At 40.0% G+C, this 24,974-nt stretch overlaps 1 protein-coding gene across 3 annotated transcripts; it reads right to left on the reverse strand.

Annotated features, from left to right (window-relative positions):
- Positions 1 to 1,004: 1,004 nt before the first annotated feature.
- STEAP4 (STEAP4 metalloreductase) lies at positions 1,005 to 24,242 on the reverse strand. 3 transcript variants are annotated; one of them, XM_084897419.1, is made up of 6 exons: positions 24,123 to 24,242; positions 19,761 to 19,809; positions 8,964 to 9,421; positions 7,572 to 8,099; positions 6,146 to 6,310; positions 1,005 to 4,777 (listed from the first exon to the last, which is right to left on the reverse strand). In XM_084897419.1, the coding sequence occupies exons 2-6, from the start codon at positions 19,786 to 19,788 to the stop codon at positions 4,514 to 4,516; spliced, it is 1,443 nt and encodes a 480-aa protein (XP_084753545.1). In that variant the 5' UTR covers positions 19,789 to 19,809; positions 24,123 to 24,242; the 3' UTR covers positions 1,005 to 4,513. The 3 variants fall into 3 exon arrangements, with proteins under 3 accessions (XP_084753545.1, XP_084753546.1, XP_084753544.1); XM_084897420.1 differs by lacking the exon at positions 19,761 to 19,809; XM_084897418.1 differs by lacking the exons at positions 19,761 to 19,809; positions 24,123 to 24,242 and adding an exon at positions 19,569 to 19,659.
- Between the last annotated feature and the right edge of the window lie 732 nt (positions 24,243 to 24,974).

Raw genomic sequence — 24,974 nt, forward strand, 5'->3', positions numbered from 1 at the left:
CTTTGTCTTGGGGCATTATAAAGGCTGTAGTTCTTTGTCTCTTCACGACCCTTTCTAATTGGGCCCTCCCCCAACTTCGGATCCCTGTGTTTTCCTCATTGGCCACTCTGCAAAGGCCAAAGCCCAGGTCCTCCTCTTTCCCCCCCCTTATTTTGCAACATTCCTCTAAACTCTGTGAAAACATATTTCTTTTCCAGAAATTCTGTCTTTCCTTTGTCCTTCACATATCGATCTTATCTGTTCAAGTTGGAGTTACCTTTGATGGATCTTATGGTACCTAGCAACCTTATCCTGTGAAGTCTTGAGATTGAAACCACTGGCTTCTTTGCTCAAAAAAGTAAAGTAACCTCTCTTTTTTCTTCTTCTCTCTCTCTTGGCCAGAGATTTATTATCCCATTTATTATGGTTCAGGAAAGAGATACTCTGTCCTTGGTTTATGTCTATTCTAACTGTTCAGGCCAAGATGCCTCTATCTTCTCTAGACCGCTCCCTTCCTGTCTTAAGCTAGCTAGTTAACAGCTCTTTCTTTATCAATTTTTATTTTGCTTTTGAAAGAATGGTAACAACCCAACAGGGTTGCAGCTGTCCAGTTCTGCAGGGAGTTTAATGTCTGGTCCCACATACTGCAACCCAAGCTGACGTCAATCTCCTCCCCCTCCCCCAATCCCCATCAAGTTATCAGCCCTATCTTGAGGCATCCATCCAGGAGAAGGAAAGTCCAGTGTGGGTGGAGTATTCATACCATCAGTTAGGCCAGTGGATGCTCTCCCCTCTCTGAAGGTGAAACTGAAACATGTGGAATATCAGAATGCATCTCCTCACTGAGCTCAAGCATACATTTCAGGAGGCTGCAAACCCGCTAATGTGCTTTAAAACCCATGTAATAGCCTCTCTTTTTCCTTATTTCTGACGGGAGGTATTTTTAGTTACTGATGCTGAAACTTCTGTGATTCAAAATCTTTTCAACGCTAATAAGTCAAAACCAAAATTAAACAAAGCTGAAAAATATTTTTTAAATGTTTAATGAGTACACATTTACAAATGCAGTCAGGGAAGCATACAAAAATAAAAGGTCTATGAGCTTAAGAAAAATGTTACTAGAATACACCAGTAGTGAAGAAATGTAGTCTAACTTTTACCTATAGAATAGTTTGGATCTGTTAAAAGAAGTATAGTTCACTATTTCCATCTATTGCAAACTCATTTAGTTGGCTGTGTTAGCATGGTCAAATTGCTTTGATGGTCTGGGGAGGGAGGGATTTGGGAGAAAAGAAAAGGAAATTGGCTTTCCTGGACAGCTGGTGTGATTTGGAATCTGTGTGGTTGAGACCTGGCAACCTAGTTGTCAAAACCACTAGGGGGCGCTCTTTAATCTCTAGCTTCATGGAAAGCTTTAAAAAAATATTTTAAATTCTTTATTGTTGAAAGCGTTACATATGTTTCCATCCCCCCCGCCCCCCCCCCTCCCATTTCATAGAAAGCTTTTATTTGTACCTGGATAGAGCATTTCTACTAGGTTATAAAAGTAGAGTCTATTTTACTCCAGGCGAGTTTTGTTACCTAGGAATAGTATTTCCTATGTTTAGTGATGATTGTGACCAGTAAAAACATATTACTCTGTTACTAAAAAGGAGCATGGTATCAGCTAGATAGTCCTCCACCAATTCTGTAGCCAAAGGCTAGGCTACAACCCTCCAACACTCGGCTGTTTGGCATAAAACAGAGAGGATGAGTAGGGACATTTTCCCACTGATACTCTCGGGTGGGCACCTCACACACAGCTCTGCTCTCAGTCTTCTGGCTTTTTGTATCCTGGGTGGATCAAGGATAAATCAATGGTCATATGCTCTGTGTATCTTCTCAGTGAACACAAATTGAGATAAAATGCAAAACCTATAAAGGAATGATGAAACCAACACCCCTCTCCAATACCAATGATGCTGACAAGGTCACTTTAGAAATAATTTGGCAATATATATCAAATGTTAATAAAAGTTCTTTAAGTTTTGTAATCCCAATTCTTGGCGAGTATTCTGAAGAAGTAATTTGAAATATGGAAAAAAGTTGTAAGTGCTAAGATAGTCTCTGAAATGTCATTTGTTTTAGTAAAGAATGAATATAACCTTGCATTCTTAATTGGAGCAGTGGTTAATAAATGCTGACTTGATATAATAGTATGCAGCTATAAATTAAAATACATGTACCATGTAACTAAAAGAACAAAGCCACTAATACATTAAGTGAAAAAGGATGTAAAGTTGAGTATTCAGTATAAGTAGAACTATTTAAAAAAGTTTTATAGAAAAACAATTCCTGGATTATGGGTGATGTTTTAATACATTTTAATAATTTTGTATATTATCATGTAGAGTATATGATAATGAAAGTTAAAAAAAGAGTCCGTCCAGAATAGCTCAGTTGGGTGAGCGCCATTCTGTGCATCAAAAGTTGCCAGTTCGATTCCCGGTCAGGGCACATGCCTGGATTTCAGTTCAGTCCCCCTTGGGGGCAGGCACAGAAGGCAACAGATCAATGTTTCTCTCTCTCCCCCTTTCTCTCTCCTCTCTCTAAGCATGTCGTTGAGTGAGGATTAAAAAAACAACAACAAGTAAAATGAGAAAAATAAATGGTTATGATAGAGCAGGTGAAAAATGTCCAACCAAAGCCTTTTGGTTATTTCAGTATGTGGGAAGATCGTGCCTGAGGCTCTTTCTAGGTTCATGTATGAGCAGGAAGGTAATCCTGGTGAAGGTCATCTTGGAAGTGGAAGTGTCAGCATGGAAAACAGAATTGTAGGCAATTAGACAGACATGAGCAGAGCAAGGACGATGGTCCTGGAGGTCATTTGGGGGGAAAGCCCCGATGGTGACCTTTCCTCCCCTGGCACATCACTGATTGTGCAATTTGGACCCCCTGGCCTTTCCTCCCTGGAGATAACACTAGGCCTCAGCTGTATTTTAGCTGTAGGCACAAAAATGCAGCAAATCAGACAAGCAACCCCATGGCTGGCCTCAGGACCGGCTGCATTGGATAATGAGCCCCTGCCCTGGCAGCAGCGACCAATCAACCAGCGGAGACCTAGGCCCTGAAAGGACACACCTGGAAAACTGCTGAATGTCTTTTTGAGATCTTCTCCAGGGGCCTCCCCTAAAATCTCCACCCTGACAACCCTTTGGGCAAGGACCCAGGGGCTCTCCCTCCCCCTCCGCAGAGCACCCCCATGCCTTCCCCTCCTTCTCTTCTGCCCCTCAGGTGCCACCAACTTCACCTTCCTCACTTCTAAGCTTCAGGGGTCCTTCCCTTGCTTCTGTAACTTGTTTCCTAAGCCCATCTATTCTACTAATTACTTCTGCTATCCCTGTAACCTTCTAAATACATTTTCTCTTGGCTCCGAATTATTTCCTAACCAGACTCAGGTACTGAGGTTGCTGAACCCAGTTCCGGTCTGACCCCACCAGTCTTACACCTGCCATCGTTCTCACTGCTCTCGATGGAATCATCCTGCATTGCAGTGAGGATCTGAGAAAGAACCAAGTCTCATTTACAACTACTGCTCATGCCTTTCTGCTCTAGGACTTTCCATAATTCTCTCATCTGTGTATGTCACTTTCACTTTCATTATTCACTTAATTTCACTGCTTAAAATATGACAAATTATAGAAGCTTCTTTTTATATTAGAAATTGATTTCATAGATGATTAATACTGAATAATATTTGAAATATATTGTTTACAAAGCGTACAATACTTGAACAAAACAAAACCTAATCTAGTGCAACTTTACAATTTTTATTTAGCTTGCTATCTGGAATTCTGGTTTATTTAACCAGAATTCTTCTATTTTAACTCAGTCTTTCTTTTACCTATTCCTTGTAGAGGAGGGATCTTTGGACAACTGTCTATATTTGCGTATATCTGACCCATACTTCCAATCAATTGTGGTATTTTTGTTGTGTTGTGAAATAGTTTCCCACTGTTCACAATCATATTGGTAAGAGCAAAATCAAAGAGTACATTTGACTACAGAATTCACTATGGCGATATTTATAATCACCTTTATGTCCGAAAGACAAAAAATGAATTCCTTTTACTTCGTTGGCCCTCTTCTTCAGACGTACCAAATAAAGCCTTTATCAGTGACCACCGTTTTCCTGTCTTCACTGTCACTCCTCTCAGCCCTTGAACCAGAGAAGAAAAGTGCGTGTACTTCCCCTGGAGTTTGCAAGACATTAACTAGATTCTGCATGGTGTCCACAACCATGAGTGTGAAGCCACAAGGCTAATCTGGATCTCAGCCCGACTGCCTCTGGGAGAGGCAGGACCTACACAAATCCATCACTAACCGGAGGTAAAAGGTTGTTCTCTTCCAATCCCTCCATTTCTTAAAGTCAGGCAACATTTCCTTTGCTGTTCACAAACTTCAGGCCATGGCGGGAGAAAAATGCTTTCTTGACTGAGTCCATTATTTTTTTATAAACATACAGTTCGGAACTCTGGGTGAACGGGACGTCGCTTTAAATGTCTGTTTGTCCATTCAGTGCTGATTTAGAGACTTTTGAGTTCCTTTCCCAACCCTGGCGGATCCGTGTCAGGGTCTTGTCCACACACGGCAGGACGAGGATAAACTTGATCACCAGCACGGTGCAAGGAATGATGAGTGCTAGTATGTAAGCCGAAGGAAGATACCACCTGAGACTGGAAGGGTAGAGGAATCGGTCTCCGCCATATATCAGGGTGTGAGCTGTGCACAAGATCAGGGTCAAATAACCCAGTTTGGACTATAAAAGCAAGAAACAAAAAATATGTACATTAACACTATTTGCATTTTACAGCAAAATCTTGGAAGCCAATGAAGAATATTGTTAACAACCACAAACATTCGAAATCTTTCATATTTAGAACACTCTGCAAAACTCTGAGGAAAGCACTAACCCTTCTTCTGGATGAAAAAAATATTGTGCTTACAGATGACATGGTGGTTCATCTTAACCTGGCAGGATGGGAAAGTCTCCCAGGAGCAAACTCTTCTGAGTTAGAATGAACAAGCTGCCTTGCCTTCTTGCTCAATGGGCACCTATTCCCTTGGTCACCATTTCTGAAGCTCAGAGATGAACAAGACACAGTATGTCCCCAACAAGTACTGCATCAGTATATATTACTGACTAAACGCACATACTATCTCAATTCTATCACAATGAAGAGCAATAGCACACTTTACTTTGATCTGTTTTGGCCTACATACTAAAGCTCAATGTGTGTCTTAATGTCTTGAATGTAGGCGTTAACATGTCGACTGCATTTGGTCCCTGGATACTAGTAAATCAGACTTTTGAAATTGGAATAGTTCTATAAAATTCAAAGCTAAAGTCCATTACGAATGGTATATTCCATTACACTGGTTCACAATGAGCATGCGCCAGACTATCTGGAGGGCTTGTTAAAACAAACTGCTGGTCCTTCATCCAGAGTTTCTGATCCATTAGGTCTGGGAGGGCCTGGGTATTTGTGTACCTAACAAGATTCCAGATGATCCTGCTGTTACTGCTGCTGCTGCTGCTGCTGGGTGCAGGTACCACACTCTGGGGACCACTGGTTTGTAAGAATAGTTAAAAATCCCCTTTAATGAAGGGTCTGGTGGTTGATATGTGGAAAATACGGATTTTTTTTCTGTTACAGCCCAGCACTGAGTCTGGTATGATGACAGTCTAGCATGATGTGTTTCTAAGGTTTTACACTTTATTTCAATATGTTGCTTTATATATGAATGGGACCCTAATTGAAGATTGATTTTCAGAAGGAGAAATGTTGTCTTTGGGTTTCTCTTTACCTTGCACCAAATCCATTGGCACAGAGTATAATAGTTGTTGGTTTTCTTTCACTCTGTACTTGCACCTGTGGCTCTGGGAGGAATCAGGAGTCTGGGCAAGGGATGCCCTGCTAGGAATCAGACCATTATGAATCTGCCTTTGTGGTACCAGAGTTTAGCCTGTTCTAAGTTGAACTTGTTTCAGTTACTATTTTTAGGAGATTGCTGGGGAAGTGATGGAGTGAAAGGAAAACTTGTGCGTGGTGTGAGAGAAAAACGAGGACATTTGTAAAGCCAGACACATTTTGCCATGAAAGTAGGTTAAATTGGACGTCCTTACCTGGACAAATCGGAACTCTCTCCAGTTGACGATGTTGCTAACGGAGGGCAAGGAAGTGATCCCCAAGAGGACGAAGAAGAAAAATCCAAGGACTCCCAAAGACAGGTATGAATCACTAAGCCAGGCTCTATTGGTACTAAACGGATTTTCTTTCTTGGATATTGCCTAAGAAAAATTACAAGCAATGTTTAAAAATTACATGTTTTAATAAACTGTCCAAACTTTCAAGGGGACTGAAAACAACTCTGCATGGCTTATTTGCTCAAGGCAAATTAGATGACATTTCTTAATAGTCATTTGAAAATAATTGTAGGGAAAAATACACTTAGACATTATTTTTGTAATAGAAAAAGTAATTGGTTCTGCTGGGACTTAATTATAATCGTTGACTCCAGGAGTTGTATAGGGAGTTTTAATTGACCCTATACATACTAAAACAAAGCAAACATTTACTTAAACCTTTTTTTTTATCATATAGTTTCTTGTTTCCCAAGCAAAACTGGATGTTCTCACATAATTACAGCAAGGTTCTGTTTTTCTGTTCTATATACTTATCATTTATACATGGAAAGTTTGGGTTCTTTCAAGTTTATTATATTGTAATCCAGCATCAAGTCTGTCCCATGCAAATTGAGAGAAATCAGGCCACTTTAATGTGATTCTCCCCCAAGAACCTCACATGTATTTGTAAGGGAAGTAATGTTGAGAAACCCACAGAAGCAACATAAATGAGTTATTGACTAATAAACTATGAGGATATGATTGGTTGAAACCAATGACTTCCTAACTGGAGCTGATGTGTAGCATTTCCTCTGGGACTGCTTTTAAGACTCCCTGAGCTGATTCTCTTTGAATTTTTTTTTTTTTTTTTGATTATGTAGAAAACAGTATTTGCCATTTGCTTAGAAAACTAAGCAGTTGAGGCAGTCACAGCATTAGTACAGTTATAAACACTCTTTTGTAAATTTGTTTACATTTTTGTGCCACAAGTTCATATGGCCCCCTTCCTAATTAGATGGTTGTTTTTGACTTCCTAAAAGAGGTAGCATGCATAAAATCAGAAGCTTGAAAATGCAGTGCTTTACATTTATTGAATGTACCCCAAAGGAATTTAAGGAGGTGTCATTAGGTTTTTTGAGACCTCAAATCTGTCATTTAATCAGGATCCCAGTCAATCCTAGGAATACAGAGCTAGACCCAAGAAACCTGGGAATCTAAGTCACCTTCTCAATGGTTGTATGAGATGTCAACTGGATCCACTCAAAAACAAAAACGAAAAACAGACATGAGGTGTCTAATTCTAGTTACTTTAAAAAAATAAATATGCTTAGAAGATGGATTTTCTATAACAGTAAAATGGATTATCATGTAGCAAGATCCCTCTTTGATTGAAGAAATAGGAGAGCACGAATGAGTGGGGATTTACCTGGGTAGCAGTAAAGTTTCCCAGCCTCCATCGTACATAGTAACGGATAGGAATCAACAGTGTGTAGATGACGTGAAGGAAGGCAAATCCCAGTGCTATCAAGCCAAGCTGCTTTCTGCAGAGCATCCAGTGGTCAAGCCAGTTTGGGAACCGCTGGTATTTCGTTCCCCGGTAGAGCTGCAGAATGGCAGCAATGATGCCGGGGAGGTAAACCACAGCGAGCAGCGTCAGGGCCGCTATGGGAAAGACACGGTTTGGGATGGAAACAGCGATGCGAAATGTGTGATCCTTCTTTTCATTCACATAAGGGTAGATTACGTCTCTGATCACACAGTAGACAAACAAGAAGATACACAGGATGGCAGAGAAGTAGAAGGGGAACTTCCACATGGGAAACAGCTGCAGGGGGTAGTCTTCAATTTCACCGGCTGCCAAGAGAGATCCTTGGTCCAACGGAGTCAGCCCAAGAGCACGCACTATATCCATCACTCTTTGCTTGGCTTTGCTGTCATTTCCGCAGACGAACACCTTGGCGAAAAATGATTAGTTTGGTATGTATTCTTTAATAATTATTTTGGAAAGTCTATCTAAATACTGCTTAGAACAGGATGTATAGTAGGGAACTGCTTTTCAAACAAGGATGCTGAATTAACATATTTAATAAGATGAAGTTTTAAACATGCACATGTGGGTCGGGTAGTTAAGTACCAGGGTTTCAAGTTGAGAGTGATTTTTTTAGGCACATCACACTGATAGGACAAGCCTCTATTTTCCTCAGTGTGAACAGTTTGATGCTTCTTCTGTATTTGTGGATGCCGCATCATTTATGGATTCCCGCTAATCTCAGTAAATAAATGGAAGTAGTTTCATACAAGGTAATGGGAGTGCAAAAGATATCCATCAACCATTTTAGGTGTGTTATTTTCTAGTACTAACACGAGACCTCCAGAGACTGACACCACTGGGTTCTATCAAATCAGAAGCTTTGCAGACAGTAGAAAATGAATCACAATTAACTCCCCTACTTGCTCCATCCCAAGAAAGCAATTCATGGCACCTATTAGTAGAGTGAAATATTCAGTAGGCATTTTACTTTGAGGTAAGTGCACATAAGAAATTGAGTGTAGCCCTAGCCAGTTTGGCTCAGTAGATAGAGCGTTGGCCTGCAGACTGAAGGGTCCCAGGTTCAATTCTGGCCAAGGGCACATGCCTGGGTTGTGGGCTCTATCCCCAGTAGGGGGCGTGCAGGAGGCAGCCGGTCAATGATTCTCTCCCATCATTGATGTTTCTATCTCTCCCTCTTCCTTCCTCTCTACAATCAATAAAGAAATATATATATATATATTTTTAAGAAGGAATCGAGTGTAAAGTAAATGCACCATTTGATCTTACCTGCCGACTTGCGTCCAGTGCTCCTGACTGGAGAGCCCACGCTGAGATGGTGTTAAATGCTTTCACTATGTGGGCTCCTGGCACCAGCTGGGCAAGGTACTCTGCATTGGATTCTGGGTACTGATGGATTTTGAGGTTGTTGCTGACATCGACCAATATTTTCCCACGGAGAACCTCAGTCAGTGCCGTGAGAAGATCGTAATGTTCCCTGTGGATTGCTATGATTATGATGTCAGATTTCTGGGCCGCTTCAGAATAGCCCAAGACCTCTGCACCACTCGGCAGCAGGCTGGATTTCCTGGGGTTTCGACTTCCAAAGACAACGGAATAACCACACTGGATCATTTTAAGACCCAGTGATCTTCCAAAGTCTCCAGTTCCAAAAATACACACAGTCTCTTGCTCTTCTGGGGGAATCGTCGTAAGAGGAAGTGTATCTGTAGAAGTTTTCTCCATGACTGAAAGATAATAGAACAAATACCCAACAAAATATGAATGCTCTGAGCATGGAAAAATTAATGAGGATTATCTCCAAGAAACAGTGGTTGACTGATGCTGTTCTAAGTGTCTAATGAATTCCTCACAAAATCTTGAAGGAGTAAAAATTGTCACATGTAGCCCAGCCAGCTACATGTGATTGAGTGTAGCTCAGTGATTGAGTGTCGACCTAGGAACCAGGAGGTCTTGGTTTGATTTCTGGTCGGGGCACATGCCTGGGTTGTGGGTTCAATCCCCAGTGTGAGGCATGCAGGAGGCAGCCAATCAATGATTCTCTCGCATCATTGATGTTTCTATCTCTCTTTCCCTCTCCTTTCCTCTCTCAAATCAATAAAAATATATGTATGTTTTTTTAAAGTATCATATGTATGTTCTAATATGTCTTGTTTAACAAAATTATTGATGAAAAACTTCTGTTGAATAAAGAGATGCAATAAAAAACCAAGACACTTACTGGTGGATGTTTTAAACTGTGCATATGTTTTGCAATGATATTATATTTACTCAACAGAGTTCCTAAAGTTCTAGTGTAGTGTGCCTGGCTGTCCCCTTACTACTCTATTTGTTTATCCTAATATATTATTTTTCTATCTCTTATATTGGGAATAAAATTTGCAAATAAAATATAGATTTGATCAAGTTGCCTATGTCCTTTAATGAGATGGATGATATCTATATTGACATATTCTCACTTGGATCATCTTAATCATTGCAAAGAGAGAGTGATTCTGGACTTTATTGTAAATAATTTGGCAACCACATTCATTTATTATAACCTACCATAAAGTTTTTTTAAAATGAAGATGTGTACTACACAGTCCTATATTTTTTATTCCACCTTTTACTAGACCTTGGTTGGGTAAGTTCTTCAAACTCTTTGTGTCCCAATGTCATTTTTAAAATGAGAAATTGGTAGTATGTATCTATCTACCTTGGAGACATTGGAAAGATCAGATGCATTTGTTTTAAGATATAGTGACATAAGTGAAGTATTGTAACAATCATCTCAGATAGAAACTGCAGTTTACTTTAACCCTGCTGTTTTGGCTTCCGTACTTATTTGCTTGCTAAAACAATTAAAAAAGTTACTTTGATTTTCTGAACTTATGTATGCTATCCCAATCGATTGAATATTCCATTGTTGGTGGTTTGAATATCCCATTGATTGTAATCTTATTGGTTATTGAAGGACATTCTTCTGTACCTGAAAACCAGGACAGCACAATTACCCTACATTGTCTCAGTGGCTCCAGATAATGAGTTCCGGTTGACTCAGTGGTCCCAATACCAGGACAGCACAATTATTCTAAATTGCCTCAGTAGCTCCAGATAATGTGTTTCTGTTGATTCAGTGATCCGTAGACCCAAAACTATACTTAATCTTTATAGATAACTAACTTGCTCAATTTCGCTTCTGTAACTGCTTTGTGCAAACCAGGTTCCTCATTCCAAACCCAAAGGTGTAATCGATACCTTTGTGATATTCTGCCTATATAAGCCAGATGTGGCCAGCATTTCAGGGTTGCGAGATTTGGGGTACTTATGCCCCCTCGTAACCTTTTGAATAAATGACTCCATAATTTGACTTTTGGATTGAGGCATCCTTTGTGAGATTCGGGGGGGTACACTATAACAATAGTAAATTTATTATTAATAGATTACTTAATAAACCATTAATTATTGAATGAGTCAATATAGTAATTATCTAATTAATATAACCTTTATATAAATTCTGTAAATTAAGGTTTAATTTTATGCTTCTATAAATGTGTTTAGTGGAAATACATACAATTTATCTGAAACAGCATTCCATAATTCTTAAGAAGCTTATGCTGTCCTCTTATTTTTCATAAATAAAACCTCACATGAAATGGCTTTAGAACATATGGATTTATGAAAACATTGATGTAAAAACAGCTCAAGTGTGAATTTCTCTCATTTATAATTCTTTCACATTTAATTTTAATATTTCTATCTTAAAATGCAACCTGGCAACCCAATGTAACATACCTGGGCTGTTACTCCAACCATTATAATTAATTTTCACTCTTCAACCTTCAGAGACATCACTGGGCAAATTGAAGGTGCAAAACCAGTAACGAGATACAAAATATCACTGGCTGACTTAATAGAAGGAACTATAGTTATTCCATTGGTCATAACTCCTATCAAGTTATAGAAGCTCCTAGGTTGATAATCATGTTGGCTACATCTTGAGCTCCATATCATATCTTCCGGGGTCTATCTCCAGTGCTTGGGCAGTAACTGAGTGCTGCTCAGCTTCCAGTGCCTAAGAGGCTCACTTTGGGGCTCCACATCTTACATATCTTGATTCTTGTCCTGGAGTCCCTCTGACACCTCTACCTGGGTATAACTCAGACATGTACAACTCATGGGGCTCCCACGGACCAGGACTCCATAGATAAGTACTTCCCTTTCATTCTCTGGCACACAGTTCTGACCAATTTCATAAGGCTCTCCAGAAAGTCCACTGGATCAGAGCATCTCATCTGTAGCAATGGCCAAGGTAACATCTTCTTCCTGTCTTTCCCACCTTCCCTGCTTTGTGCCCTCATGCCTGCTCTCTGAAGTCACTTCCCTCATAAACTGCACACAAGCCTTTGTCACAGTTCTTCTTGCTAATCAACATAAGTAAATGCAATATTATGATTACTTTCTTATGAAAAAAAAAAAAAAAAAGACCTGACCTAAGGTTACCATAACTGTGATGATGAAATAATTGCATATAAAAAGTTAGTAAGTATTTGGGGAAATACCCTAACAATAGAAGTACGTAAAAATGAGATGTATGCATGCTCTAAACCACAAGACAGATAATTTTACAGTAAATACTACATAAAGAAGGAAGTTACACCCATTTCAGACTATTTGTAGCTCAAAACAACTCCCAGGTGTAAACATGAATTTATGGAGGTAGTAAGGGTTCTTGCTTCAAAACTTAAAGCTTCCTAATCCTATTTTTCTCTTGGATGTAGGATGGAATTATGGAATAAAGAGAAGAAGAAAGGTGGCAAAGAGGCAGCAGAGTTATCGAGGAAAAGATGGGTTAAAAACAGTTAAAACATAACAGTGGTCTCCTCTCTTTCCTTTAGCTCACATGTGTCAAACACAAGGCTCGCGGGCCAAATCCAGCCCGCCAGGCCTTGCAATGTGGCCCGCACCGTGCTGTCATCACTGCACTCCGCTGTCAGTTTATGACATTGTCAGTTTATGACTGTTCAGTAAACCATTCGGCCCGCGATTTAGGCTGGATTTTAGATTTTGGCCCCTTCTCTGATTGAGTTCGACACCCCTACTTTAGCTCTTTATAAACCTGCTAGGTAACAGGAAATGTGACAACAATATCTCCTGGTTTGGGAAATCACCAGGACTGGTTTTACCTCCTATGGAAATAGGCTCCTTGAGAGGTGGGCCAGACAGGTAATCTGATCCAACAAGGATGTTTGTAGAGATTAGAGATTAGCAACCAATGAGGCAAATGCAAAAATGGCCAAGAGGACTGTGAAAGCCATAGTAAGAGCTGCCACTGAAATGCCCGCCATGCGTGTGTGTGTGTGTGTGTGTGTGTGCGTGTGTGTGCGTGTGTGTGCGCGCGCGCGTGCGTGTATGTGCGTGTGTAATGAAGAGTCTTGCCTATCATCTCCCTGTTTGCAGATCCCACCCCAGGTTTTGGAAGCCTGAGGCAGCATTTTTGGATGTTCTTAACTTGGCATCCCATGAGGATGCTAGAGCCAGTGTGGTGTGTTTACTTCTCTTACCTCCCATGGGTCAGACAGACATCACAAGCCACTTCCAGGAGCAGAATGTCCAAACAGGATTACAGAAATTGCATATATTAAATGCTTATAGTTAACAAATCAATGATATTAACCAAAAAACTTTTCATCTGAAATAATTACACACTCACAGAAAGTTGTAAAGGTAATACAAGAGGTTCCTGTGCATCCTTCAGGAATGGACAAAAATAAAATGGAGTGAGCATTACTAAGAGTCCCGTTATATAAGAGTCAGGAGGCATTAAGGAAGTGGGGCCTGTGCATACAGGGTGCCGCAGTTCTCAGAGCTGCCAAATTGCTAAACCTGTTGCTACACTCAGCTCCAGGCTGACTCACAAACCTGGAGCAACAAACCCTCTGTGGACACACATGCACTTGGCCTCCTCCTTGTGGTTCGTTATGCCCTCCTTGAGGGCAACTTGGGCTGCCACCTGAGTCTGTGTCTCAGGGATTCAAATCTTTTAAGATTCCAAATAAACTTTTAAATTGTTTTATGTCCTCAGACCTTGATTAGTTAGCATCCCCAATGGCTTTATGATATACAGCATAATGCCCCGGAGTTTCATCCACGTTGGTGCCTGTATCGATAGTCTGACCTTGTTTATTGCCGAGGAGCAGTCCATGGCATGGACCTCTTCATTCGCTCATTTGCCTCCTGCACGTCCTGTTTGGTAAAAAGCCTCTGTGTCTTCTGCCATTTTCTAATTGGATTGTTTGTTTTTCAACTGTTGAGTGTGTATAATTTTTTATGTATACTGGAAATGAGTCATTTGTCAGCTATAGGGATTTCAAATATTTTTTTCCTCAATCTGTAGCTTGCTTTTTCATCATCTTAACGGGTCATTCACAGAGCAAAAGTTTTTTTTTTTTTAATGCAATTTAATAGTACTTTTTGTGTGTGTGTGGATTGTGCTTTTGATATCATGTCTATGATTTCTTCACTGAGCTTTAGGTCCTCAACATTTTCTCCTAAAGGTTTTATAGTATTTTACATTTAAATCCATTATCCATTTTGATTTAATATTTGTATAAAGTGTGATATTTAAGCCAAGGTTCTTTTTTTTTTTTTTTTTTTTTTTTTTGCACATAATTATCTGATTACTTCCCTATCATTTGTTAAAGAGATCATCTTGATTTCATTGAATTTCTTTTCACCTTGTAAGAATCAGTAGTCTGCACATGTGTGGGTCTGTTTCTGGATTCTCTATTCTGTTCCATAGATCTATGAGTCTCCCCTTGCCTCTGAATGCACTTATATAGTGAGTCTTAAATTTGGGTAAACTAATTATTTCCACTTTATTTTTTTTATTTATTTTCAATATTCTAGCTACTTTGCCTTTCAATATAAGTTTTAGGATACTCATATGATGCTTATAGTTAACAAATAATGCTTTCTAATGTATTAAAAATGCAATGTAACCTATTCATTTTGTTTAGGAGACAATCCCAGGCTATTTAAAAAAATTAATTTATACTAAAGCATAATGGCCATGTACAAACATCTGATAAATGGATACAAAATTAAAGTTGCATGATTTTGATCCTAGCTGTGTATTTATGTATACACATAGACCGCATTTGGAGAATATATCAAAATAAAATTTTAAAGTCCTGTGTATCAGCAGTCAGGGACAAACATGGCTCCTTTCCCCTCCCCAGCCTACAATAGACCTACATCCCATTCCTTTAGAAAGAAGAACAGGGTTCAACAACCCACCGGTGCCCCTTCTAAAAGGTGGCCCTTTCTTGCCCTGTGGCGAGATGGACCATTTATTCCCCTAGGGTTTGTATTGAATAAAAAAGAAAATATATAAATGCAGTATTTAGAAGAGAAAAGAAAAACCTTCCTCTCTCTCGTGCAGATAGACCTGAGAGCAATCATTAGTTTTCATGACTTCCTCCTACATTTTTTATTCTGAGAAATCCACAGAAAATACAAATCAAGGTAAATTCTTTTACGTAAAGATCTTAATTACATATATTATTAGAAGTCTTATTTGTTTTTAAGTTCACCCAGTTTTACATAGATAATATATATACAAACTGAAAATGCAAAAAATGTTTCACATAAAAAAGGTTTGGAGGTAATCCTAAAAACAACTGTAAAGACAAAACTATCCACATCACAAGACACACACTATGGAGTAATAGAAATAGGGTGCCAAGGCCATAATATAATCGTAAGTAAACAAAAACAGACCCCCTACAGAGTTTGCTTTGAAGAGGAATATAAGGAGAAGGGAAATGGTGGTACAGACAGGCACTCCTTCCAATCCTTCCTTCCTTCACCAAAGCAACTTCTGATAATCACTAAGGCTTAAAAAGTGCAAATATTTCTGCAAAGGATTACAACAGAACCCAGTGGTTCTCAACCCTGTACACATTAGAATCACGTGAGAGCCTTTGCAAACTATGATGAGTAGACTTTTGGAGTCGGAATTAATTGAATAGAGCATGGTCTCTTGCTGTTGTTTTTTAACTGATTGTGAAGGGGTGGTGGGAGGTGGAAGAATGCATAAATGGTGATAGAAAAATAAATAGATAAAGTTAAAAAAATTTTTTTGAAGCTTTTCCCCAGATGATTTTACTGTAGAGCTAAGCCTGCGAACATTGCCTGTTAGTTTTCAGTGGTCCTCTTCCCTGGTCACACATTAAAATCAGCTGGGCAGCTATTAAGTGCTAGGGGATCATCTGCTGGCATTCTGAGTTAACTGATCTAAAGGAGAACTCAGACCAGGGGTCGGCAACCTTTAAGACATAAAGAGCCACTTGGACCTGTTTTCGAAGGAAAAAAAAAACCCTGGGAGCCACAAAACCATTGCATAACACTGCATATATTGTTTCTTACCTTAATGCTATATACCGGATCGTGCAGTTAGCTGTCAATCTGAAGAAAAGGATTTTTTCACTTAACAAAAAGAGCCGCATGCGGCTCCGGAGCCGCAGGTTGCCGACACCTGACTCAGACATTAAAACAAACAACCCATTCTAAGGAGCATCCAGGGCTAAGAACCACCAGGAATGAACATAGAGAATGATAGCTGTTTTGAAGTTTAATGGTGGGAGGAAAAAGACAGGGTGTTGAGCTTATTAGGGGGTGCAGAAACATTTTACTTGCTTTACAGTTTTCCCCCTAAGTAATCGTTGACCAGATCTGAGAGTCTAGAATCTTGTTTTTATGAAAACCAGAGGCAAGGATGGTGTGCAGACCTCATAAGAAGAGAGTCAAGGGAGCCAGGCTCAAGGTAAGATGTCAGACTGCAGGTATGCTTTGCTTTGTAACTCTCTCAAGGAAACCTTAAAGAGTTGTTTTCCAGCCCAACCAACATGGCTCAGTGGTTGAGCATGGACCTATGAACCAGGAGGTCCCAGTTCGATTCCTGGTCAGGGCACATGCCTGGGTTGTGGGCTCCATACCAGTGTGGGGCCTGCAGGAGGCAGCTAGCTGCTCAATGATTCTCTCTCATTATTGATATTTCTATTTCTCTCTCCCTCTCCCTTCTTCTCTGAAATCAATAAAAAAATATATTTTAAAAAAATTTAGGGGGGAAAAAACAAAAAACCAATTGTCTTCCATGAGCCACAAAGTTAGTTTGATTAAATCCACCCACAAAAGGACATCAGTTCTTAAGAACCACTCTCACATAGTGCCATACAGTATCTTATTTATCATTTGGATGAAACCTTTATTAAAGACAGTCTGACTCTTTCTCCATTTAAAAAAAAAATCAGGTTTGAATTCTGAAATGATTATTCCTATAAGATTTTGAATTCCTCGGACAGTATCTCCTTTGGACAGCTTCCAAAGTTAGAAGAGAAATAGCGCCTCTAAACTCTGTACGATGTGACAGGAGTTTTCATTTTAATTTGATGCCTCTAAACAGGTTTTTCTGTTTGTTTATTTTTAGTCCTTCCTTCTGTTTTATGGTTCCTTTTGAATTTCAACCTGAAAACCTAACATAACTTGACAATATATTTATGATGAGCTGAAGAGCCCATCAATCAAATACTGTTTTCATCAGGAGACACAGGGCAGGAGGGAGTCCTGCCGCTATGCCAGCCTTCTTGTGATTCAGAGCTTTTGTTTTGATATATCTCAGGGACAACTGGAAAGCAAAAAAAAAAAAACAACAAAACAAAACAAAAAAAAACCCACAATACAAAAACCCATCCAATTTACTCATTGAGCAGTTTATGTATCTAGTGAGATCAAGGCTCACTAAATACATAAGGGAAGCGATCATGTTCACATTTAAGCATATACTGTTTTACTGATAGTGTACATTACTGAAGCAAAGTCAAAGGACTTTAAAAAAGACCATTGATTACAGTTCATTAAAAAAAATTACTGTGCCTCCCTCCCCATCTACGAATTATTTTTATTTCTTTTTTTGGTTGGTTTAATCTTCAGTTTATATGTAGTTAGAAGTAGCTCTGTTAATAATAGCCCTAGGTAACAGAAATATATCATTTAAAGCTCTTAATCTAACTGAAGAAGCCACTGCAGGTTTGTTGCTGAAAAACTGATTATTTTAGATGTTTTGTGAGAAAATGTTATGTGCCTCATATCAAATTAATTGGCTGTTGATTAGTTTTTATGCTACCTGCTAGAATGACACAAAAGGAAATAATATCTTACACAGTTTGATCAAGTCAAGGGACATTACTAAATATAACCTTTACATTAACGTTCTGTGGGGGTATATGCTTCTACGGGAATTGCTAATCATAGAAACTAGCTAGGACTGTGCTGCAACTAAAATGATTCTGTTAGTGACATTTCACTATCACCCAATGAATTACCAGGGGAGCAAGGTAATACAGATCTATATTATCTATTTTACTTGCACTTTAGGAAAAAATATTTTGAATATGTGTGTGTACATATATATTTTTTAAACAGAGAGAGAGGTAGAAACATCAATGGTGAGAAAGAATCATTGATTGGCTGCCTACTGCACAACCCCTACTGGGGATCCAGCCTGCAATCTTGGCATGTGCCCTAACCAGGAATCAAACTGTGACCTTCTGGTTCATGGGTCTACACTCAATCTCTGAGCCACACCGGTCCGGCAAAAAATATTTTTAATTTAAGTTCTTTGGTGAAATTCTAGTTCAATTATAAATCTCATTAACATATGTTTTCACATTTAGATCTCCGCTGCATCTGTCAAGCTAAATGAAGGTTGTTTTCTGATTCCCTGGCCAAGAATTTCAGCAGGTAAGTTCATTATCCACTGTCTAGGCTACTTATTTCATTTGATTAAAGCCCGGCTCATGACAACAAGGTCAGGGATTCAGTCATGTCTCAGTTTATGTACCTTGAACTCCATTTACATTCTAATTTCTGAACACTTCTTACAAATCTTTGGTTTCCTAAAGATTCAGCCCCAGGTCCAGGCCCTGGCCCTGGGTTGTCACCTTCAGGAAAACAACTTGCACTGATTGAGTAGCATTTGGCTTATATAATTCACATGAGTGTGGCTTATTGGATAATCTGGTGTTTACAACAACCCACTTAATATTTGGTGTAAATTCTAGGACTATTGTAGTCAGATATATTTAGAAAGTGACTACATCATTTCAACTGTGAATTAACTTTGTTTAAATTAATTTCCTAAGAATAGTCCTTTATCTTTACATTGAGGCCACTAGAAATCACCTCAATATTTGATAACTGCCCAATCAGTTTGGGGTATAGCAGTTTTGCTGCAGATCTGATCCCCCCTTTGAACCCGGGTGATGGGAGAACCCCTTTACCCTTTTTAGAAATCTCCAGGGATAGCTCATACATTTTTACTAATATAAGTAGTTTCCTTCATCTTCTTTTGGATATCATTTTCTTCCATTTTTAACCTGGCTCCCAGATGCCAGGACTCATTGGCCATAGTGCCTTTCACGTTTGCAAAGTCAGCTTGCCCAGAGGGATGAGGCCTGACCCTGAAGCTGCTCCATTTATCTCAGGAGAGAAGCTCTTGAAACTTCTTCCCTGTTCTGTGCTATGCTCTGATAAACAAGCCTGAGCGCTGTGCTGGGTGAGAAATGTTTTTTAAGAAAGCACTTTTAATTCCTGGGTTGTATCTGCTCTTTCAGTGGTGTGGTTGAAAGCTTGCAATCAACCATGAGGCAAGTTTTCACACCAGGGAAATCAGCAAAGGCTACAAATCAAGACCCCACCCCCAAACCCCTACCCCATCCTTAGAGAGCTGTTGTCCAGCACACCACAGATTCTCTCTCTCTCTAGCTCTCATCCCTTTCTTCCCAAGACTCGGGCATGTGCCCAAGGAAATGGGAAAATAATTGGACTGACCGGATGATTCATTTTTTCCAATCCTGATTCTGTGCATCAGGCCTAAATCTCTTTCCGTAGAGGCCTCCTTTCTCAGAAGATCCTAGATTCTTAACCAAAACAGAATCCATGTGGCTCTCCTACTCCAACAAATGTTCCCAGGTCCTCTCCACTCCATACATGGACTCTCATTTTCCCCAGGGAGATACTTACAGGGACCTTTGCATCCCCAAACATGCATCTTCCAATTTGCCACAGATGCCTCAAAAAAAAAAAAAAAAAAAAAAAAAGGAAAGGAAAAAGGAAAGAAGACAGAAACTTCACAATTTGGGATTCCAGTCTAGGACAACCAACTAGTGGCACAATTTCATTATAAACCACAATGAACCATTTACCAACCTCCTAATTGCTTTCTCCTTGACCTCCTTCCATTACCACTTATATCAGGGCAATTGAATTGGATAAAAAAAAAATCACTTTAGTATTTGGGTACTAAAATGCTTTAGTGTTGGAGAAGAAATAACTAGAAGCATAATAATTTTTTTTATCAGAATGATTCGACATTACTTAGTTCTTTTCAGCTGTTCAATAGGCTTTATAGCTTATGACATGCCTTGAGGTATTGCAGAAGAGCTAAAATTTTTACTTAAGCTAAACTAATTAAAATCTTTAGAAATTCAATATTCTAATTTTTATGACCTCAGTTAAATGCCTTAATTGTGTTATGTCACTCTTGAAATGAATTACTCTTTAAAATGAATTAGACTCCAAAGTATTATAGTTACAAATTTATTATGAAACTTACCCAGTATAGCAGCATAATAGGGTTAATAAAATTAAGGTTAAGTAGAAGAAACACTAAGGTTCCTGCAATATCTTTCTCCTTTTTTATAAAAAAAAAATTACAATAATTTCCACTATTTACTTTATCTGTACTGCACAGTGCAAAGCCATCTCATACTTCTCCCAAAAGGCAGGCAGTAGATATCTGGGCACTTGACTGTATTAACTGGTCCAGTACAGGGGACAGCCGTGCTCATAAGATACTACGTCCGTAAGGATCAGCATCTTCCCAACCTAAAAATCAGTGTTACCAATAATACCTTAGTAGGATTTCATGTCGTCGATAGGTTTATTGGACAGCCTCTCTGTGCCAGGCACTGTGCTGTGTCAGGGATGAAGTGATCACTGAGACCCTTTTGGTCTTCAAGGGGCTCTGGTCTTGGGGAGGATGTGGAAACATAGTCAGATTGTGACAATACAGTGTGCGAAGCACCGAGCAGGGGAATGTGTAGCATGGATCCCAGAGAAGGGGCACTAATCTGCCTGGGACAAGACAGTTTACCGATATCTGTGCAAAGTGACTTCAGCCTCTGTTTAACTTGGCTCAACCCTGTCTCCACCCGCTGTGAAATGAGCAGGTGTAGATAAAACATGCCTAATCATTGCCCATGGCTAATTGCCCTCTCCTGTCCCGTGCTACTCGGGATTGGAACCCCTACAATCTTTGGAGCTGAGGCAGAAGAGACTATCCAGTCTGTGTTCTAATAACCTTTGAAGAGGTGTGCTATACAGTTCTATTAAATCAAAATGGTAGTTCCTAACTTTTCAAACCCGTGAACTTTATTTCATCCTGACATTAGGATTGGGCATGCCCTCTACATTTGAAATACACATATTTCTCTTCAAACTTTTCAGAAATTCTTGAATGTCAAAGTACAAATGGCAAGACCACTCCACACAGAGTTGAATAAACTCTTCTGGAACTTTGTGGGGAAGCATTGAGATTAGGATGTCAGTGCCCTGCCTTGTTAGAGTTGAAATACTCCTTTTAGTAAACTATTGCATTCTTTCTGCAGTGCTATATTTGTAAATGCGATTTTCCAATGGTACAAACATTCTTTGTTCTTTTTAGTCTTAATGATTTGGAAGAACAAATTGTTTATATATATAGGCCAAGTATGTTTTCTTATCATGCATTATTTTAAGCATTAATTATCCTTTATTAGTTATTTACTTAACTTTATTCCTTCCAGGACTGACTTCTTCTCAAAATAAAATAAATAACAACTATAAATTCAAATCATTTTGAAAATGACCTACATGTCACTCAGAATATTTTGAGTATGTTTAGCACATCACATGGAACTGCTCAGGAGGTCTTTGTAATTAACTAATGACCCGTTCTCATTGGATGTACAAAGAACAGTCAAGCAGGTGGCTTCAGAGGTCTTGAGTTTGTAAATTTGATTATTACTCCCTCTGGCCTACCTATAACTTCAAGAAATAAAATCCCACCCAGAAAGCCTTATTGTTCTAGAGTTTTACAGTCAGAATTAAAGGTGAGTGTGGATACAAACACTTAACAAACCACCTCCTCCTCAGCGGACAACCCAGAAGAAACGAGCTACAAGGTGCCCTAGCAAGCCTTCAAAGTCAAAGGTGATTGTATCTGTGTGTGTGTGTGTGTGTGTGTGCACGCGTGTCACGAGCTTATTAGTCTTAAGATTCTAAAAGGAAATGATTTTTAAATAGCAGTTGACAAAAGACTCAAATGACATCTAAAGAGAACAAGGTGGTGAGGGTCATGAAATATTGAACTGTGATATATGAAGATGACTGCAGTGCTAGCTACTGGGGATACTTTAAAAGGAGAATCTATATCCTTTAATACTGCCATTAACCCTGGTAGAGCATTACAGGGGTGGTTCTTCAGGAGGCAGGGAAATGGAGTGACTGCTCAGGGTTTCTTCCAGTTTGAAATCTATGACAAATGAATCCCTTTTTCTTAAAACTCTTCACAACAAGGCTCAAGGCCCAGGGTTTCCCACTTATTATCTAACAAGCTCATAAAACATGTTATTTGGTTACTTCTAACAACAGTTAGCAAACTTATGCAAGGCAGAAGCCTGAAGATTGTCCTTAAGCCAGGGGTCAGGCCTCGTCTCTGCTGGTTTCTGAACCTCGAGTTGCCATGTGAATGTCATTCAGCAGAACCATAACCGATTTCAAATGAAGCAAATGCCATTCCCCAATTTCTCTCTACACATGTACCATTTACTTTCAAACCTCGCAGCTTGACACATAGGGAGTGCCTCATCCTGTTTTATGGTCTGGCAGTGTTTGCCATGCAGGCAGAATAATACCGCGCTAAATCACAGCATTCTGAAGAACTTGGGCTTTGCAAAAGGCCATATCTCAAAGAAGTTACTACTTCAAATAAATGTGCCATTTTATAAAATTACCCCTACTGTATCAGAAAAAAAAAAGTTCTTTCATGTGAGTGACATTTATGAGCCTGCCATTTCCACGGACTAGGGCATTCTCACATAATGGGGTGAAGAATGGTTCTGAAAGTGGAGGTTAGGCACTGAATGATAAATGTGGTACAAGTCTAAGCTACTTGTAGGGGAAGAGACTGTCTCTGTAAATGGGTCGTTTCCCCTATTAAAAATGAAACCTGCCCTGACCGGTTTGGCTCAGTGGATAGAGTGTCAGCCTGCAGACTCAAGGGTCCCAGGTCAAATTCCGGTCAAGGGCATGTACCTTGGTTGTGGGCACATCCCTAGTAGTGGGTGTGCAGGAGGCAGCTGATTGATGTTTCTCTCTCATCGATGTTTCTAACTCTCTCTCCCTCTCCCTTCCTCTCTGTAAAAAATTAATAAAAAGTATATTTAAAAAATAAAATTAAAAAAAAATGAAACCTGCCTTATGATGAAGAGAGTAATCATTTGGCCATACCTATAACATTAACAAAGTGGTAAAAAAAAATTCCCAACACAGAAGCATCTTTAGTTGTACATTTTCACCTGAGAGCTGGGTTTGGTGGAGCATCTGGTCCCATAGGCTTCTACTTTACATATGTGAACACTGAGGCTGAGGGGCTGAGTTTCTAGTTAGAACAAAGGACAGAATTCTCCAACCTGCTTCCCAATTCTCCATCCAATTCCCTTTCCCCTGGAACAGTCCTCTTTTAAAGAAAGTCCCTGAATTACCATCCAGAGGAAAAGGACTCCTTCCTTGCTGCCTCTGGACAAGCAGAAACAAGGTTTTGTTTCCTCTCCACAATAAGTTACATTTCTAATAATGTTTCTCTGGAATAGTAGTGGCTAAACTATAGAAGGACATTTAAATCACCATCAAAGGTGGAAGTGGTTGTAAGTCTCAGGACCAATTTCAGTTCTTGTTCAAGAAGTGACCTCAGATTGGAGATGGCAGAGATTGCCAAAACCACATTCTTGCAGGCTCCCTTCTGATGAGCACCACGAGGCTGCTCTTATCTAGAAGTGAGCTATGAGAGGAATTGAAATCGGACTTCTCTGCTCTCTAGTGTAGAGATAAGTGAGGAAAAGCCAGGAATCTGAAAGCTTGCTGAATTGCTTAACAGACACTCCTGACAGGCCTTTCCCTGGGAGAGATACAGGGGCGTGCTGGGAAGTTTGCCAGCTCCCATTCTTTACCGCGAGCTTGGGGAGTGGGGTCCTGAAAGCGGGGGTTCAAGGTTAGCTGAAACAGATAAAGGAGGCAGGCCCTTTGGCGAAAGGTACAAGGCAAAGAGCCAGAAACGTGACCCACCTGCGGGAGGGGTGCTTCCAAGCTGCTATGGTCAAGGGCGGTGGCAGCTGGGTGCGCAGCTGGCCAGGCAAGGAGTGAGCTGCTGTGCAGAGCTCCAGCTCAGGGCTGCAGCTGGGATTCTCTTCTCGCTGCCCCGCAGTATAAGAAGGCAGAGGAGGGAGGGAAAGGGGGGGAGGGCACCCAAGATTTCACAAGAGAAAGGGTGAAGAAAGCGCTTCCTGGAAGAGTCAAGTTGGGAATCCCGGGTGGCTGGAAGGACCAGAACTTCCTGTTCTGCCACTGCAGCATTTGTGGCAGATGTTGCCGCTGCTCTCTGGCCAAAAGTGCTTCTAAGGGTTTTCCCCAGAGTCCTGGGGAATTTGTGCATCCATCCCAGGCAGATGGAGGCTGGAGAGAGTGTGAGGAGCACACCTTCAGGAAGGGTCTCTTGGAGTAGCTGAGAAAACTCCACCCAGTCTAGGCTTCTGGCTACTTCTCTTCTTGCCATCTTGCTCAATGCACTGTTAAAAGGTGACAATTTTCTCTCTGCCTGGAAGCCCTGGGTTCTTAGGGGGAGGGGGAATTAACTTGGATGACCTTGAGGTTTTAATTTATGTAGATTATGTCATTCAGGAGAGACAAACCAAATGAGAGGGATGATGATGAGGTTACCTTATGATTGACATACATCTGCAACTATAAAATACTGCACCATAATATGCAGTAATATATATTTCATAATTGGATTGATATGCCCTTCTCTAGGAGGAGCTCAAAAGCCACAGGTATGGTGGTTTAAGATTTAACTGAGGGTGATAACCTATGAGGCAAAGTCCCCCTCCTCCCCCAAACTCTGTGGTCTAGAACTCAGGG

Source organism: Pipistrellus hanaki (assembly GCF_964339955.1).
Source record: "Pipistrellus hanaki genome assembly, chromosome: 10".
Taxonomy (NCBI): Eukaryota; Metazoa; Chordata; class Mammalia; order Chiroptera; family Vespertilionidae; genus Pipistrellus; species Pipistrellus hanaki.